The following is a 17,779-nucleotide window of genomic DNA, read 5'->3' as shown; positions in this document are numbered from 1 at the left end:
TTTATGTTTATCAATGATCTCAATATATTCAGAATTTTCTCTGAGCTTTTTAACTGCACTGGTATTTCCATTTTTCATGGTAATTAATTATGGCATAGCATTGCTAAGTAAATTGAATTATTGAGAGAAGTGATTTTTAGACCTTATTCAGAATTTGTTTATTCAGAAAAACAGGACTGCCTTTAATAAACAGTACTGGAGTTTACAGCAGTGTTTCAAAATGGGTCCCAGGCTGATAATTAAACTGTGACTGAAAGAAAAATTTTATAGCCACATAGGTTTGGAAAATTTTGAATTAAACAGTGGAACAGCTTTCGTTTACTGTAGGCCTTCTCAGAGCCTTTAATTTCCTACTGTGCATTGTGACTCTGGGAGAAGGAGTAGAGTTAGTATGGATGTAGCAAAATAAGTTTCTTTGACTGGGAGACCCTGCCTCCCCCCTTTTTGGGCATTATTCCCTAAACTAGAGTTGTCCAAAATATGTTTTGTGAAACACATTGGCTTAAGGTTTAACAATTGTGAAATGAACCTTGTAATGTAAGGTAGTCTTTATTAATAACGGCATTATTGATAAAATCGCAGCTCATGATATTGCCTCCCTGGATACCTGTATCAGTTTCTTTTAGACATGAACAGGAGGCTTTTCCTTCCTCCTCCCCTCTTGGATCTTGGCCTCCATGTCTCACATTCTTATTAGGGAATTAGGCGAGTCCTTTTTTTGCATTCCATTTGTTGCATGTTGAGATTTAAATCTTGTTTCAACTTCCATTTACTTTCTAATTCTCTTAAAGAGGTAAAGATTTGGTTTCTGACAAGAGGTTGAATAAATTTGGTTGAAAATTGGCATTGGAAATAACCCTTAATTTACATAGTGAGGTTGCTGAAGCATGTTACTTTTGGCACCATATTCTAGACAGGCAGAGACCTTTATATGTAACATGGACATCTTTATTTTATATTCTGCCAAAGTGGAGGTCTAACACTAATGAAGGAATATTGCTTTCTTAGAACAAAGCGTGCATATTGAAGTAACCATTGAAATGAAACTACATTTCTCTTTCAGTTGGTGAGCTTTTTCTAAGTGATTTTTCTTTACTTTCTTCTTTAAAGTCAAGAAAGATATTCCTCCTTCAGCTGTCACAAGACCAATATTTGGTATACTGGGCACAATTCATCTGGTGGCAGGTAAGAAAAATGAGCTAAGATGGACAAGAAGGTAAATAAATCGACTCTATTAGAGTCTAAGTTGAAGGCACACTTTATATCTTGCTTTAGGCAATAAATCTGTAGATGTTTGTCATTAATTTCTAAAATAATATACTCCAAATAGCAAGTGGTTAAATTTGTAAGCCTGAGGTTCTTTTTTTTTTTAAAAAATAAATAAATTTATTTATTTATTTTTGGCTGCTTTGGGTCTTCGCTGCTATGCGCGTGCTTTCTCTAGTTGCAACGAGCGGGGGTTACTCTTCATTGTGGTGCGCAGGCTTCTCATTGTGATGGCTTCTCTTGTTGCAGAGCACGGGCTCTAGGCGCACAGGCTTCAGTAGTTGGGGCTCGTGGGCTCCAGCCTATGGGCTCAGTAGATGTGGCACACGGGCTTAGTTGCTCCGCGGCATGTGGGATCTTCCCAGACCAGGGCTCGAACCTGTGTCCTCTGCATTGGCAGGCGGACTCTTCACCACTGTGCCTCCAGGGAAGTCCTGGACCAGAGTATTCTAAACCTTCAACTCCATGGTTCTGAGTTATTAGGAAAGTGATGGATTTTTTTGTGTGTGTGGTACTCGGACCTCTCACCGCTGTGGCCTCTCCCGCTGTGGAGCACAGGCTCCGGACGCGCAGGCCCAGCGGCCACAGCCCACGGGCCCAGCCGCTCCGCAGCACGTGGGATCCTCCCAGACCGGGGCACGAACCTGCACCCCCTGCATCGGCAGGCAGACTCCCAACCACTGCGCCACCAGGAAAGCCCCTAAAGTGATGGTTTTTAATCTAAATTTTATTTCATTGAACTTTTGAAAAGTTCTGTTGTTATCAGGCACTGTGCTGGATGTTATTTATAAAAGATGCAAGTCCCTTTTGTCCTGTAGCTTACAGTTGAGTGAGAGAGGTATTTAAATAGTAAATTACTGCAGAACAGTGTGACAAGTTCTAGGAGAGAGATGTACATAGGAAAACTTTCAGAGAGGGCACTTGTGGTTAGAGCCTTGAACAGATGTGAAGAATTAATCTAGTGGTAAAGGCTTACCCTGGTTTATTTGTGGGAGGAGGAGGTGGCCAGGATCAGGGTTGGTGTATTAATGCATGGTGCTGGGATCGCTTCTTGATTCCTGACCACTCATCTTTGGAATGTTGCAGTAACCAGTTAGTTATACTGCCCCAGCACATTTCTCTACCATTTAGAATGACATGAAGGACATGGGAGGTGTAGATATCTGCAGTGGCCAGATATTACGACCTATGATGCTTTAAGCTATGTTGGGAAATGCATTAGAGGCCCATATGCTTTGGGGATGACAGGAGAGTGAGAGAGAAGCGTTTTCTGTCTGTACTTTCCATCTGCTAGGATCATTGCTCTGGTTACCAAAAGCTTTTACTTTTATCTTTCTAAGAAAAAATTTGATCTTTCAATAAAAATTTGTCTAAATAATATGCTGGTCTTTCTATTCATAAATTATAAGATTGCTTTTCAAAAAGTATGGGTCCTTTACCTATTTAGCACAGCTCTCGCCTTTATTTATTTTTATTTATTTTAGCTGCGCCTCAAGGCTCGCAGGACCTTAGTTCCCTGACCCGAGATCAAACTTGCACCCTTGGCAGTGAAAGCGTGGAGTCCTAACCACTGGACTGCCAGGGAATTCCCGCAACTCTCGCCTTTAAAGAATAAGGACTGCTATTTCTGGCTTTACAGTTGCCTTATTTCTATTTATGTGTACTTGGCTTTGCTTTTTTGCAGGTAATTATCTAATTGTCATTACCAAAAAGAAAAAAATAGGTGAATTTTTCAATCATGTAATCTGGAAAGCAATAGATTTTGATGTCCTTTCTTATAAGAAGACAATGTTGCACTTAACTGATATTCAGGTAAGAGCTGGAAGCACTTACTAATTGCAAAATCCAAAGAAATCCCATGGGGTGGATGGGGAAGGGAGGTGGAACACAAAGAATGTTTAATGGATTTATTTTAAACCTAATTATTTAAACAATGCATAGAGCATGTTCACTCTAGCCCTAAAATGTATTTTTTTTAAACTGTTCATATATTTTATTGCACTTGGTTTTTTTTTTAACTGACTCAATTCTTAGATATGAAATTTCATACGAGAGAAAAGGACAGACTGAAAATGCACATGTAGTCAACACGTAGATTTAACTTCATATCCTTTTTGTGAAGAAATAAAATATTAAATATCTTTCCACCATTGTAAAGCAGTTATACTCCAATAAAGATGTTAAAAGAAATAAAAATAAAAGGGATGCTCCTATATATTATTTAAAAAAAAAATTATCTTTGAAGTTCCATTCATCCCATTTCATTCCCTCTTTCCCTAGGGAGAAAGCTTTCTTCAGTTTTGCTACATGGGAATATAAGTGTGTGTGCATGTGTACATGTTTAAACAGTCCTTTTTTTGCACAGTTCCTATATGCATGGATTTCAGTTACCAGAGTTTAGTTAACACCAGTTCCCAGCAACACAGTTTAAATTTCAGTTACCATGATATATTGACTAAAGAATTAGCTCACCAAAGATGAAAGTGCAATGAAACAAAAAATGACGACTCTAGAAGTGAAATTCAAATTGAACATGAAGAGAGTATAGAAGAAATAGCTGATGGTGGGAATAAGAGACTCTGTTTTTTTTGTTTGTTTTTTTTTTTTTTTTTGGTGGTACGCAGGCCTCTCACTGTTGTGGCCTCTCCCGTTGCGGAGCACAGGCTCCGGACGCACAGGCTCAGCGGCCATGGCTCACGGGCCCAGCCGCTCCGCAGCATGTGGGATCTTCCCGGACCGGGGCATGAACCTGTGTCCCCTGCATTGGCAGGCGGACTCTCAACTACTGCGCCACCAGGGAAGCCCTGTTTTTTTTGTTTTGTTTTGTTTTTGTGTGTGTGTAAGAGACTCTGGATACGCAGCCAGAGGTCTCAGTGAAGGTGACGTTATTGACATTAATGGTCAAGTGGTTGTGATGAAAAGGTTGAACGTGTCCCAGAGCAAGTGATGCCTGTAACAAACTTCACATTAAAGGAACTCACAGAAGTATTTCATGATATTAATAGTATGAAGGATTAAGTATTAGAAGCTAGTTTAGGCTTAGATGTACGACATTTCATCAGGGTGTAGAAAAGATGGTATCATAAGTTACATGATGAGAAGAATGCAAGCACTGTTCAGGTTACTCCTGATAAATTTTGACCAGAAGTAAAATATTTTTAATTATCAGTGTTTCAAATTACAGTATACTAAATAACGTTTTACTATTTTTTCATTTCCCTATACATTTATAACTTAACAGTAGGAGAGTTTTTAATGTGTTGATTAAAAAAATTTTAAGTCACTGAATGATCTTAACTTTCCTATTGATTATTAAGATAGTTTAAGATTATTAAGATTAAGATAACATGGGCATCTTTATAGTCCCACCCTATCGTGCAAAGTGAAGACTGCCTGTTTTCATATTCAAACAATATCTGTTTTTGCTTGCAGTATTTTTTAAAACTTACATGAATGACATTAACCCTGTTCTAGTTTTTGAAAATTACTTTTTTTTTTTTTGGTGGTACGCGGGCCTCTAACTGTTGTGGCCTGTCCCGTTGTGGAGCACAGGCTCCGGATGCGCAGGCACAGCGGCCGTGGCTCACGGGCCTAGCCGCTCTGCGGCATGTGGGATCTTCCCAGACCGGGGCACGAACCCGTATCGCCTGCATCGGCAGGTGGACTCTCAACCACTGCGCCACCAGGGAAGCCCTGAAAATTACTTTTTTTAAGTCAACATTATGTTTAGAGATTTACATCTATTGAGTACTTGTTTTCTAAATGTACTTTATTTATAGTATTTGCTTTTTAAAAATCTTAAGTTGTATTTTTATTCCCAAGATTACAAAAAGTTTGTTTTTAAAAGAAAGCTAATTATTCTAAAATATGTATGTTACCTATGATAAACATTAAAAAAAATCAGTCCTAGCACTATTGTCTTATTGACTAAGTAAAGCTGTAGAATATGGTTTTTATACTTTAAACTTAAAATTTCTTTCTTACTGTATATATATCAATCAGTATATTAATAAGTTCATTCTCTATGAGACATGATAATTTAAGGCAATAAAAATGGTTGTTTTCATTTAATAGCCTAGTAATATTTACTTGAACAGTTTCTTCTTTATTGCTATAGTTTGTTTTCAGGCTATATAACTAATTTTAGCATTCCTCGCTGTATATGCTTTGCTTATTTATACCTTTTGTTTTTTAGAAAAATGTTGAGGCCAAATTAAAAATTTTGTATGTAGATTCGTAACATGAATTAACATGTTAATCATTTGCTAAACATTAAACAGTAACAAACATTAAAAATTATTTTTTAAAACAAGGATAAAAACAAATGTCAATCTTGGTATTAATTGGGAAAGCCAGCTAAAATGATTATCAGAAAATAAATAGATATACTGCTTTTACTGGATCTTCCTTTATTGCTTATTGAAGTATAATTGACTTACAATATTATATTAGTTTCAGGTGTACAACATGGTAATTCAATATTTTTATGCATTATAAAATGATCACCATGAGAAGTCTAGTTACCATCTGTCACCATACAAACTTACTAAAATATTATTGATTGTATTCTGTATGCTGTATATTATATCCCCATGATTTACTTATTTTATAAATGGAAGTTTGTATCTCTTAATCTCCCTTACCTATTTCACTCATCCTTCCTATCCCTCCCTCCCCACTGACAACCACCAGTTTGTTCTCTGTCTATGGGTCTGTTTGTATCATTTTTTTTCCTCTTTTTAAATTTTTTTTATTGGAATAAAATTGCTTTACAATGTTGTATAGTTTCTGCTGTACAATGAAGTGAGTCAGCTATACCTATATCCCCTCCCTCTTGGACCTCACTCCCACTGCCTGCCCCTATCCCACCCATGTAGGTCATCACAGAGCACTGAGCTGAGCTCCCTGTGCTATACAGCAGGTTCCCACTAGCTAGCTATTTTACACATGGTAGAGTATTTATGTCAAACCTAATCTTCCAGTTCATCCCACCCTCCTCTCCCCCCGCTGCCCGTGTCCACATGTCTGTTCTCTATGTTTACATCTCTAATCCTGCCCTACAAATAGGTTTATCTGTACCATTTTTCTAGATTCCACATATATGCGTTAATATATGGTATTTGTTTTTCTCTTTATGGCTTACTTCACTCATTTGTCTTTCTCTGTCTGACTTACTTCACTAAGTATGATAATCTCTAGATCCATCCATGTTGCTGCAAATGGCATTATTTCATTCTTTTTTATGGCTGAGTAATATTCCACTGGATATATACACCACATCTTCTTTATCCATTCATCTATCGTTGGACATTTAGGTTGTTTCCATGTCCTGGCTATTGTAAATAGTGCTGCAGTGAACATTGGGGTGCGTGTATCCTTTTGAATTATGGTTTTCTTGTCAGTATCTTACACTTTTCTAATGATGGGTCTTTTTACCACCTTGGTTAGATTTATTCCTAGGTATTTTATTCTTTTTCATGCAGTTGTAAATGGGATTGTCTTCTCAATTTCTCTTCCTGTTAGTTCATTGTTACTGTGTAGAAATACAACAGACTTCTGTATGTATTAATTTTATATTCTGCCATTTTATTTTTAAAATTTATTTTATTTTTGGCTGCATTGGGTCTTCGTTGCTGCATGTGGGCTTTCTCTAGTTGCGGCGAGTGGGGGCTACTCTCTGTTGTGGTGTGCAGGCTTCTCATTGCAGTGGCTTCTCTTGTGTGGAACGTGGGCTTTAGGCACGTGAGCTTCAGTAGTTGTGGCACGTGGGCTCAGTAGTTGTGGCTCGCGGGCTCTAGAGCGCAGGCTCTAGTTGTGGCATGTGGGCTTAGTTGATCCACAGCACGTGGGATCTTCCCGGACCAGGGCTTGAACCCGTGTCCCCTGCGTTGGCAGGCAGATTCCTAACCACTGCACCAGCAGGGAAGTCCTATTCTACTACTTTTTTGGTGGCATCTTTACTTTGGGGTTTTCTAAATATAGTATCATGTCAGTCTGCAAACAGTGACAATTTTACTTCTTTTCAATTTGTGTTCCTTTGTTTTCTTTTTCTTGTCTAATTGCTGTAGCTAAGACATCTAATAATATGTTGAGTAAAAGTGGTAAGAATGGGCATCCTTGTTTTATTCCTGATCTTAGAGGAAATGCTTTCAGCTTTTCACTTTTGAGCTTGATATTGGCTGTAGGTTTGTCACATATGGTCTTTTTTTTTTTTTTTTGCCCTGTCACGTGGTTGGTGGGATTTTAGTTCTCTGACCAGGGATTGAACCTGGGCCCTCAGCAGGGAGAGCATGGACTGCTGAGGGAATTCCCTGGTCTTTATTAATAATGTTAAGGTATGTTCCTTGTATACCCACTTTGTTGAGAGGTTTTATCATAAATGGATATTGGATTTTGTAAAAAGCTTTTTCTGCATCTATTGAGATGATCATAGGATTTTTATTCTTCAGTTTGTTAATGTGGTGTATCATATTGATTGATTGGTGGATATTAAACTGTCCTTCCGTTCTTGAGATCAGTACCACTTTATCATGGCGTGTGATCTTTTAAATGTACTGTTGAATTTGGTTTGCTCATGTTTTGCTGAGGATTTTTGCATTTGTGTTCATCAGTAATGTTGGCCAGTAATTTTTTGTGTGTGTGCGGTGTCTTTATCTGGTTTTGGTATCAGGGTAATGCTAGCCTCATGGAATGAGTTTGGAAGCATTCCTTCCTCCTCAATTATTTGGAATAGTTCGAGAAGGATAGGCATTAACTCTTCTGTAAATGTTTGGTAGATTCACCTGAGAAGCCATCTGATCCTGGACTTTGTTGGTAGTTTTTTGATTACTGATTCAATTTCGTTACTGGTAATAAATCTGTTCGTATTTTCTGTTTCTCCCTGATTCAGTCTTGGGAGGTTGTACATTTCTAGAAATTTATCCATTTCTTCTTGGTTGTCCATTTTATTGGTGTATAATTATTTGTAATAATCTCTTATGATCCTTTGTATTTCTGTGGTGTTGGTTGTAATTTGTCCTCTTTCATTTCTGATTTTAGTTAGGCCCTACCTCCTTTTTTCTTGATGAGTCTGGCTAAAGGTTTATCAATTTCTATTTATCTTTTCAGAAAAACAGTTCTTAGTTTCATTGTTCTTTTCTTTTGTTTGCCCTGGGGTGTCCCGGCACTGGTGCCGGCCTGCTGGTGGGCAGGTAAGCCCCTGCACTAATAGGCCAGAAGGAGGACTCCAAAATGGCACTTGCTAGCACCAGTGTCCTCGTGGTAGAACAAACTCCCTGAGACAGCTGCTGCCAACATCTGCATCCCCAGTAGCAGTCCCAGTTGCCTCCTGCCTCTCCAGGAGACTCGCAAAGATCCCTAAGTGGGTCTGACTTAGGCTCCTTTCAAATGCCCCCATGCTAGGACTTGGAGCATGTAGAGATTTTGTATGGGCCCTTTAAGAGTGGAGTCTGTTTCCTACAGTTGTCTTGCTCTCCTGCACACAAACCCTGCTGGCCTTCTGGCCTTCAAAGCCAGACATTCTGGGGGCTTGTCTTCCTGGTGCAAGATCGTTGGCCTCAGTAGCTGACGTGGGGCTCAGACCCCTTGCTCACTGGGGAGAACCTCAGCGGTTGTAATTATTCTCCCCATTTGTGGGTCATGTACCTGAGAGTGTGGGTCTTGACTATACCAGATCTCCACCCCTCCTACCCATATCATGGTTTCTTCTTTATATCTTTAGCTGTGGAAAATCTGTTTCTACTAGTCTTCAGGTTTCTCTCATAGATAGTTGTTCTGTGAATAGTTGTAGTTTTGGTGCGCCTGTGGGAGGAGGTGAGCTCAGGGTCTTCCTACGCTACCATCTTGTCCACTTCTCTCTCTCTCGGACTTTTCTTTTCAGTCTTTGCTTTTTTTTTTTTTTTTTTTTTTGTAAAGAATTCCATTTTACTTCCCAACTAGCCCAAACCAGTGAAGTTTCTTAGGAATGAGGAAGGTGTTGTTCTCTCGTTATTGACTCTCTGTTGCTGGGCCCCTCATGAATTTATGTTTTTCTTCTGTCAAATGAGGATAATTAATGCTAAACTAGCAAGGGGTTGCTGTGAAGATAAAGGAGAATCTCTGTAAAGTGTCTGGGACACAGTAGGTCATAACCTAAGGTGGTGATGTTTTGTTAGAGTAACTCTTCTGCCCTTTAAAGTAAAAATTGTGAAGGATACCAATGGGAAAGGAGGTCTACCTAATCAGTTAATATAATACCCTATGTTGAGCATTGTCCATGTATCAGGAACTGTCCCACGTCCTGGGGAAATGTTGAGCATCCTCCTCTCCCAGTCTTTGTGCCAGTGGCATTTAACAGGGCTGAACTTGCAGGTTTTTATTTTCACTCTTTTGTCATGTTGATAGATTCCTTTTCAAGTACAAGATAGACTGATTATTTGCTCTCCTTTGTTTACAGTTACAAGATAACAAAACTTTCCTAGCAATGATAAACCACGTCTTGAGTGTGGATGGGTTTTACTTTTCAACGACATATGATTTGACCCATACTTTGCAGCGGCTGTCTAACACTAGTCCAGAATTCCAGGAAATGAGTCTCTTGGAAAGGGTAAGCTTAATCTTCAATTATTATTACTTTTAAAAAAAAATTTTAAGGCGCTTTTCTCTATTTCATCCATAAAATACATACTGATTTTTCTCAGTCCTGGCTATATCAGGATCATGTATGGGGCTTTGAAAGTATACCATGTTTCAAATAGACATCTCATTTCCAAATTCAGGACCCCAGAATCTGTATGTTACACAGACAGGATTGAGAACCACAAGGGTCCATTTTCAGAAATCTAGCTTAAACATGAATGTTGGGGGCTTCCCTGGTGATGCAGTAGTTGAGAGTCCGCCTGCCGATGCAGGGGACCCGGGTTCGTGCCCCTGTCTGGGAAGATCCCACATGCTGCGGAGCAGCTGGGCCCGTGAGCCATGGCCGCTGAGTCTGCGCTCCGCAAGGGGAGAGGCCACAGCAGTGAGAGGCCCGCATACCGCAAAAAAACCCAAAACCATGAATGTTGGTAATTTCCTAGCTCTCTGTGTTATAACAGCTATTAGCATTAGCAGCATAATTGTACTTGTAAAATTAATGTTCTAATAGATGATCTTCTTTCTGCAGTGGTGTTATTTATAGTTTTTACAAGTAGAAAAGTAACAACTTGTGAAGAACTTGAAAAATATGCTTTTGTTTAGGGTGGGGTTTTTGGTTATTTTATTGACTTAAGTGTATCTTTAAAACAGGACCTCAGGTGATTTCAACATAAAATTTCTGCTATTCAGGAACCTAGATAATTGCTGCCTTGATTTTTTGTTAACAAAAGTAGATATGTTTAGGGGGCAGGCAGCATTTAAAAGGTTGCTGTCAAAACAAAAAAAAAGTTGTCTTCCCTGGTGGCACAGTGGTTGAGAATCCGCCTGCCGATGCAGGGGACACGGGTTCGTGCCCCAGTCCGGGAAGATCCCACATGCTGTGGAGCGGCTGGGCCTGTGAGCCATGGCCCTGAGCCTGTGCGTCCGGAGCCTGTGCTCCGCAACAGGAGAGGCCACAACAGTGAGAGGCCCGCGTACCACCAAAAAAAAAAAAAAAGTCAGTTATCTGTTAGGTTGGACCATGCGAAATTACCACTAACTGACCATATTTGACCAATAAAAATGATCATTTTATATAGCTCAACCTAAATCATTTTTTTTTTTGGCTGCATTGGGTCTTTGTTGCTGCGCGTGGGCTTTCTCTAGTTGTGGCGAGCAGGGGCTACTCTTCGTTGCAGTGCACAGGCTTCTCATTGTGGTGGCTTCTCTTGTTGCGGAGCACGGGCTCTAGGCGCGCAGGCTTCAGTAGTTGTGGTTCGCGGGGTCTAGAGCCCAGGCTCAGTAGTCGTGGCGCACGGGCTTAGTTGCTCCGTGGCATGTGGGATCTTCCTGGACCAGGGATCAAACCCTACATTGTGTCCCCTGCATTGGCAGGTGGATTCTTAACCACTGCGGCACCAGGGAAGTCCTAAATCGATATTTTAGTTGACTGGCTTTTTAAAGACTTTATAGTCTAATTTTGTAAGATTATATGTAGGCTTCAATGTAAGTTTAGATGTAAGCTAAACAATGAAGAAATTTGGCTTTTAACTGCAAAGAGACTCTTGCTTTTTTGCTGCAGTCTCCATTCGCTATGAAATGTCTCTCAGATGCCTGCTATGTACCAGGCACTGTACTAGCCACCGGCCACACAGGATGAAAAGACATGCCCCTGCCTCTCGGGAGCCTGCAGTCTACTGGGGAAGTGGATGTCCAGGCAATCACAGAACAAGGGACAATTGCTGTCACAGAGATAGGTACCCAAGTGTGGTGGGATCCTGAAGGAAGGCGGGACTCACTCGTCTGGGGGAGTCAGGGACGACTGTACAGAGGAAGGTGATTTTTGAGCCGAGACTTAATGATGAATAGGCCTTATTGATCAGGTGGCAGTGGGAGAAGGAGGGTTCCAGTCAGAGGCAGTGGCAATATTAGGCTAAACTGAAGAAGAAGCCATCTCATCTGTTGGGATGGGAGGGAATTTTTTGTCAGCTAATCAGAAGATAAACACTTTATCTCAACTTAAAACATAAAATTTTACATTGGTCAATTTTTTGATGTAGGATCATAAGCTTTTCTTTGTTTTTGGTTCCTTGATTCCTAATTGTCTTTCCTGTATAAATTATATTCATAATGCTTTCCAGTCTGAGTCTCTTTAAAGATTTTGACACTTACAGAGCAGTCTGTTTGCAGAATACTATATATTTTTACTGTGTTTCTCCAATCTTTTATGGTTGCCATTTTTACTCCTAATTCAACAGTTTTGTTTAGCAACTTGCCTTTTATCAAGTTCTGTTGTAAATCATTCAACTTTATAGAAAGAGCAGTTTATTTTTAAGTCATGTTTCATTGATTTATAAAATAGTTAAATTATGTTACGAATAATAAGAAAAACTGGCACAAACTGATTGGGAACACACAGTCTGAATCTCAGCAAGTGTACCATTCAACTGATTACGCCTGAGTGCAAGAGCCACTCCTCGTGACTTTCCTCTGGGGACGGGGGACAGGGGAGTGTCCGTTGCTGTGTTTTATAAAGAGAATGAAGAGAATTGGTTAGTCTGCTGAGTTGTTGAGGAGTTCCTTCTGTATAGTTTGAAAGTCAGAGTGGCCAGAGATGAGAGCAGTGAGTTAAGTAGGGGTTGCCAGATTCCAGGACTGGTTAGGCTATGTGAAGATTTGGTTCTTTAGATGACAGTGAGCCAGTGAAGAATTTCCAGCAGACAGGAGACGTGTCATGTTAGACAACAACTGCTGGCAGCATGTGGAGGAAGGGTGTGAAGGGCCAGGCTAAGGCTTGAGGCTAGGGAGGCTGTTTTAGTAGTTGGGCTGCAGTCATGTGTTAACCAGGGGTGGTGAGAATAGATATGTAGAAGAGGAAATGGATCTGGAAGGGAATTTAGGACTCCATGATTGATTAAATATAAGAGAAAGAGTCTGTGAGGACTGCCAGGTTTCTGTATGGGCCAGCAGCACTGGCTTGAGGCAACGAGACAGGGATACCCGGAGGAGGGGCAAGTTGGTGGGGAAGTGGGGTTCTTTTTGCAGCATGTCAAAGAGACCTGCTCCTAGCCACCAGGTGGAGACATTGATTTTTATACTTTTCTTTCTGTAGAAACTCAAATTGGCAGGAGATACTGAATATTAATTTTAAAACTTCTCTCTTAGGCAGACCAGCGGTTTGTATGGAATGGTCATCTTCTAAGAGAACTTTCTGCTCAGCCAGAGGTAATGTGCACTAAATAAAACCAGCTTATTTGTTACAGTTCAAGTTTTAATTGAATACATGTTATAAAATGGCTACCTAATCGCCAAGGATTTTGGTAAAGAATTCTAATTTAACTCTGTTTATAACTTATGGACTTTGATCCGATCTACCCTCCCACATCATTGTAGGTTGAAGAAGCCTAATTATTTTACTCCGATCTTCTAGAGAAGCCTTAAATAAAGAAAAAAATACCTCAGTATAAATACATTGCTTTCTATAAGTGAGAGAGAGAGAATGGGTTTTGGTTAATGAATATTGTTAGAAATTGGGCCAGAGCTAATTCCCCAGGCAGTGGAGAGCTCTGCATTTGTCTTCCTATGGGAACCTGACTCCCTTCAGTCACCCAGTATAGACATGCATACGTGTCACCTTCCTCTGTTCTTGGTTTATACAAATGAGATGTAAACAAGGAGGCCACCTAGGAAGCATAATATATTGAATCTAGGTAAACAGATTTGCCTAATGGTGTTACCTCTTGGCATTTGCTTTGCTTTTTTGGGAAAAGTAGTTTAAACTGCAAACCATTAACGGGGGGATATCTTTTCCCTGGAGCAGTGAACTTGTTGCAGGCAAAGACTGAAAAGGAGGGAGATAAATATTCTGCAACTTCATGTAGTTTTATTAGTGTTCCAAAATCTGCAAATGTTCAAGCCCAAATGATTGTAGCACATACTTAAATTTTTTTAATTAAAAAGACAATGTTACATTAGAGAAATGTCTTTAAAATTAAGTTACCCATAAGCTTAATACTTTGTTTTATTTGTATATTACCTCCCCATCTGTAAATATTTTTTATATAGTGCTTCTTTTTGTTTATTATTTTTGAAGTATAATTATTCCTAAATGTAACGTACATCTTCATTTCAGGTCCATCGGTTTGCTCTTCCGGTATTATATGGCTGTATCCTTACATATTACTCTTTAGTTTTCTAGCAGCCTTTATTTAAATATTATGAGAAGTTAGATTTAAAGACAGTCTCAAATATTACATGAAGAGAGTATTTTAGAATTAGTAGAAATCTCTTTTGATAATAATATCAAACCGTTAACATAAAATCTTAGAATATTGGTTGTAAATGACCATTGTTTTTTTAATAGAATGAACTCTTTAGACTGACTAATGCTCTCTGGGGCTGGTGTTTTAAAAGAAGAAATATGTCTACTGTGTTTTGGCTTTATTAGACTTTGTATCAATAAACAAGAATAGTTTTAGCCTATTGAAAAATTTCCATAGCAACTTAAAAAGTTAGACTCAGGAACTAGGGTAACCAGCAAGTTGGAGAGGAGAATTACAATTAAAAATTATATTTGTCATTTGAAATAGCCACAGAAAAATGAAAATACATGATGTACAAAGAATGATGCTTGGGGTGAGGTGTAGTACACATGCAAAATGAGTAATGGTTATCTAATTGTAAGTTCATTTTTAAAGCTTATCTTTATCATAGACATCATAATAAAAATAGGGAAGCAAAGCGAGCTGGCTGTTAAAGGGTAAGCACAATGTGCTGATGAGTACCTATAGTCAGGACTCTGCCCTGCAGAAACTGAGGGGGGTCTTTCTATCACATACCTCCAAAGAAGCTTATTAACTAACACAACAGTCTGTGATTTATTTGTTCATTATGTTAGTATGATTTCCTTAAATTATTATGCTTGTTATACTTAAAAGTAATGCAGGAAACATTTTCCACAGTTGTGGGGGAATAAAAATCAGAAAATGTCAGGATAAAAGCTCTTGTTTATTCTGGTTTTTATTTTTGTTTTTCCATGGAGCTCTCTAAGTTCTCCTAAGGATAAAATAATAACAAGCGTACTATTTAGGTAGTGCTTTAAGGGTTTGGGCCAATTGTGTGTATGTGTTTTTTTAATTCCAAAATGAGATTGTGAATGGGCAAATAATAACAAATGAGATTACAGAACACTTTTTCTAGGTGTTTTTAGTTTATCTATTTAGCTTTAAACCTGAAGCTTTACGTTGGCTTTTGTTTAGTGTAGCTTTTTGACTAGACCTGTCCTCAGATGTTTCGTGTGCTTAGAGAGAGATCAGCAAGAAAACAGGGCCCAAGGCGGGAGTGTGACTGGAGCAGAGAATGGACAGGGAGGGAGTGGGAGTTGTGTTCAGAGAGGCTGCTGGACCCACATTATGCAGGGCCTTAGGGGCTTTGTCTTTTACTTTAACTGTTAAGGGAAACTGTTGGGATTTGAGTAGAGGATTGCCATGGTACGACAGGATCACTCTGACAGTGATGTAGAGAATATGCCAAAGGTGAGCAGGGGAGGATGCAAGGAATAGCTAGGAGCAGTTGTAGTAATATGGATGGGAGGTGATGTTGCCTGGGACCAGGGTGGTAGCTGATGGTGATGAAAAATGGTCAGGTTCTAGATATGTTTTGAAAGTGGAGCTAAAAGGATTTTCTGACAAATTGTACATGGGGAATGAAGGAGGGTTGAGTATGAGTCTTAAGATTTTTGGCCAGAGTAAGTGGAAGGAAGCCATGCATTGTGGTGGGGAAGAGCCGAGGTGGAAGGCAGGCCAGAGTATCTGGACTTTTATTTGAACATGTTAAGCTTGAGATTTCTGTAAATATGCAAGTGGAGATTGTCAAGAAGACATAGATTAATGGAACTGGAGTTTAGGAGAGAAGTCCATGTCAGAGACATAAATTTTTTTTTTTGGAGACATAAATTTGAAAGTCCTCAGGGTATAGATGGCATTTTAAAGCCATGAAGTGGGGTGAGATCATCAAAGGAAGAAATGTATATAGAGAAGAAAAAGGTGTGGAGAAAGAAGACAACCTGAAGGGGGTTCTAGATAGTGAATAAATGCTAGAGCCACGGACTACAGGCCTCAGGACAAAGGACTTCTGAAGTGGGGGAACCAAAGTAAGTGAACTGAAAGGACGAGTCATATAGAGTTACTCTAAGATTTGAAGTTGGAAAAATGAACCAGCAATGGCAAGTGAGGAAGAGAAGAACTAACCAAGTGAGAGTAGTGTCCCAGAAGCAAATGAAAATAAGGTTTCCAAGCAAAGGGTCTCATCAGCTTATATGCTGCTGGTTGTTTAAAAATGACCATTAGAGAGGGAGGTTATGTTCCTGTTTCCCCGACTCCTCCCCAAATGGGGGCTGTTACCAAATGCTGGGAAGAAAGATTTTGGAGAAGGTGGGAGCACAGTCACATGCTGGAGCAATGTCCTTGAGTGTGTGAGGGGGTGGGGTCTAGTACACAGGTCGAAGGCCTGGCACAGACAGCTTATCCACCATCCAGCTCATCCGCCATAGTAGAAAGGAAGCAGCTATGGTGGACGTGGAGGCTAGTAGGTAGATAGATGTGGTGGGAGCATGTGGATGGCTTTTATTTTCACAGTGAAATTGGAAGCAGTGCCATGAGCTGTGAGTAGTAGCTGGAGGTTGAGGAGAAAGTGTGAAATGGGCATCCCAAGTGGGAGTGCATGGCCCTGAGAGTCATTAATTGATAAAAGATTAGAAGTAAATAAATCGACATTTTAAAAGTTGTGTCATGATGGTGGGGTTCTGCATGATTTTTCTTTTTCTTTTGTTCCTTCCATGCTTTTGGATGGATATTCATCTTGTAATCAGAAGAAAGTGATTCATAAAACAGACATATTCCATGCTATACTCAGTTGTCTCAGAGGCAGACTCCATGTCTGATTCATCTTTGTGCCCTGCTCCAAATAGATAATTTGGGGGAATGAATGAGTAAATACGGCTTTGGAGTCTTCTCTAGTACTGTGGTTTTAAAGGATTGTGAATTGGGAGCTCAAGATGACTCATTATTAAGTCTGATGATACCAGGTGATAGAGAGGGATGAATCATAAGAAATTCATATTGCTAGTATCATTTGGTACCACTATTATGAAAATTATTTGGCATTTCCTTATGGATTTACCAGGCCTTCCCCTCTACATACCCAATACGTTTATACCAGGAGGTTTTTCAAAAATGTTCACGGCACCACTGTTAGAGCAAACTCTGAGCACCACGAGTTCCATCAGCAGAAGAATTAGGGCTGTTGTGAGATGGTCCTTATAGATTGCACACAACACTGAAGAGGACCAAACTACTGCTTCATGCAGTGCAAGAATGACTCGTAGGTACTTACTGGGGCCATAAACAAGGACTTGAAGTTTATTAAGAGTGTTGTGCCATTTTTATAAAACTCAAAAGCAAGCTGTGTGTTTTCAAGTCATGGTTGCATATAATGAAACTAAGAAGGCAGGGAATCGTCTCCACAGGGCTTCTGGGCAAGAAGGCAGTTGAATGGGATGAAGAAGGAACAGATATTAGATTCAGGGCTTTGATACTGTTTGCAAATTGGAGGTAGGTTTATAGATATTTATTTTATTATGCTCTTATGCTTTATAATGGATGAATCAAATTATATTAAGCAAAATGTTATGTATAGGAAATAACCATAGGGCAGACCCACACCTATGAGGAAGAGAGAGATACATTCTGTTTCTGAATAATCTTTAATTTACAGTTTGATCTGTAAATCTTTAAATACTTAGCAACTGTTATTTGTAATTGTAATTATGCATATAATATAAACTTTAGTAGCTTAGTCTTTTTCCCCCCTTTTTTCCATTTCTTTTTTTCTTTTTTTTTTTTTTTTTTTTTTTGCGGTACGG

At 39.4% G+C, this 17,779-nt stretch overlaps 1 protein-coding gene across 5 annotated transcripts in view; it reads left to right on the top strand.

Annotated features, from left to right (window-relative positions):
- Positions 1-17,779, top strand: part of SACM1L (SAC1 like phosphatidylinositide phosphatase) — a 72,473-nt gene that overhangs the window by 19,008 nt on the left and 35,686 nt on the right. For 4 of the 5 annotated variants that reach the window (XR_008615823.1, XR_008615822.1, XM_028479724.2 and 1 more), the window contains exons 3-7: positions 1,111-1,185; positions 2,951-3,078; positions 9,701-9,850; positions 13,024-13,083; positions 13,991-14,024. Coding sequence is in view for 3 of the 5 variants with exons in the window: in XM_028479724.2 (XP_028335525.1) it covers positions 1,111-1,185; positions 2,951-3,078; positions 9,701-9,850; positions 13,024-13,083; positions 13,991-14,024 (447 nt within the window). In the remaining 2 variants the exon portion in view is untranslated. The remainder of the gene's footprint in view (positions 1-1,110; positions 1,186-2,950; positions 3,079-9,700; positions 9,851-13,023; positions 13,084-13,990; positions 14,025-17,779) is intronic. The other variant, XM_024123762.2, reaches the window with a different exon arrangement.

The sequence above is a fragment of the Physeter macrocephalus genome, chromosome 18, assembly GCF_002837175.3.
Source record: "Physeter macrocephalus isolate SW-GA chromosome 18, ASM283717v5, whole genome shotgun sequence".
Taxonomy (NCBI): domain Eukaryota; kingdom Metazoa; phylum Chordata; class Mammalia; order Artiodactyla; family Physeteridae; genus Physeter; species Physeter macrocephalus.
The sequence above is the reverse complement of the archived record's forward strand: the minus strand, read 5'-3'. Positions and strand labels throughout refer to the sequence as shown.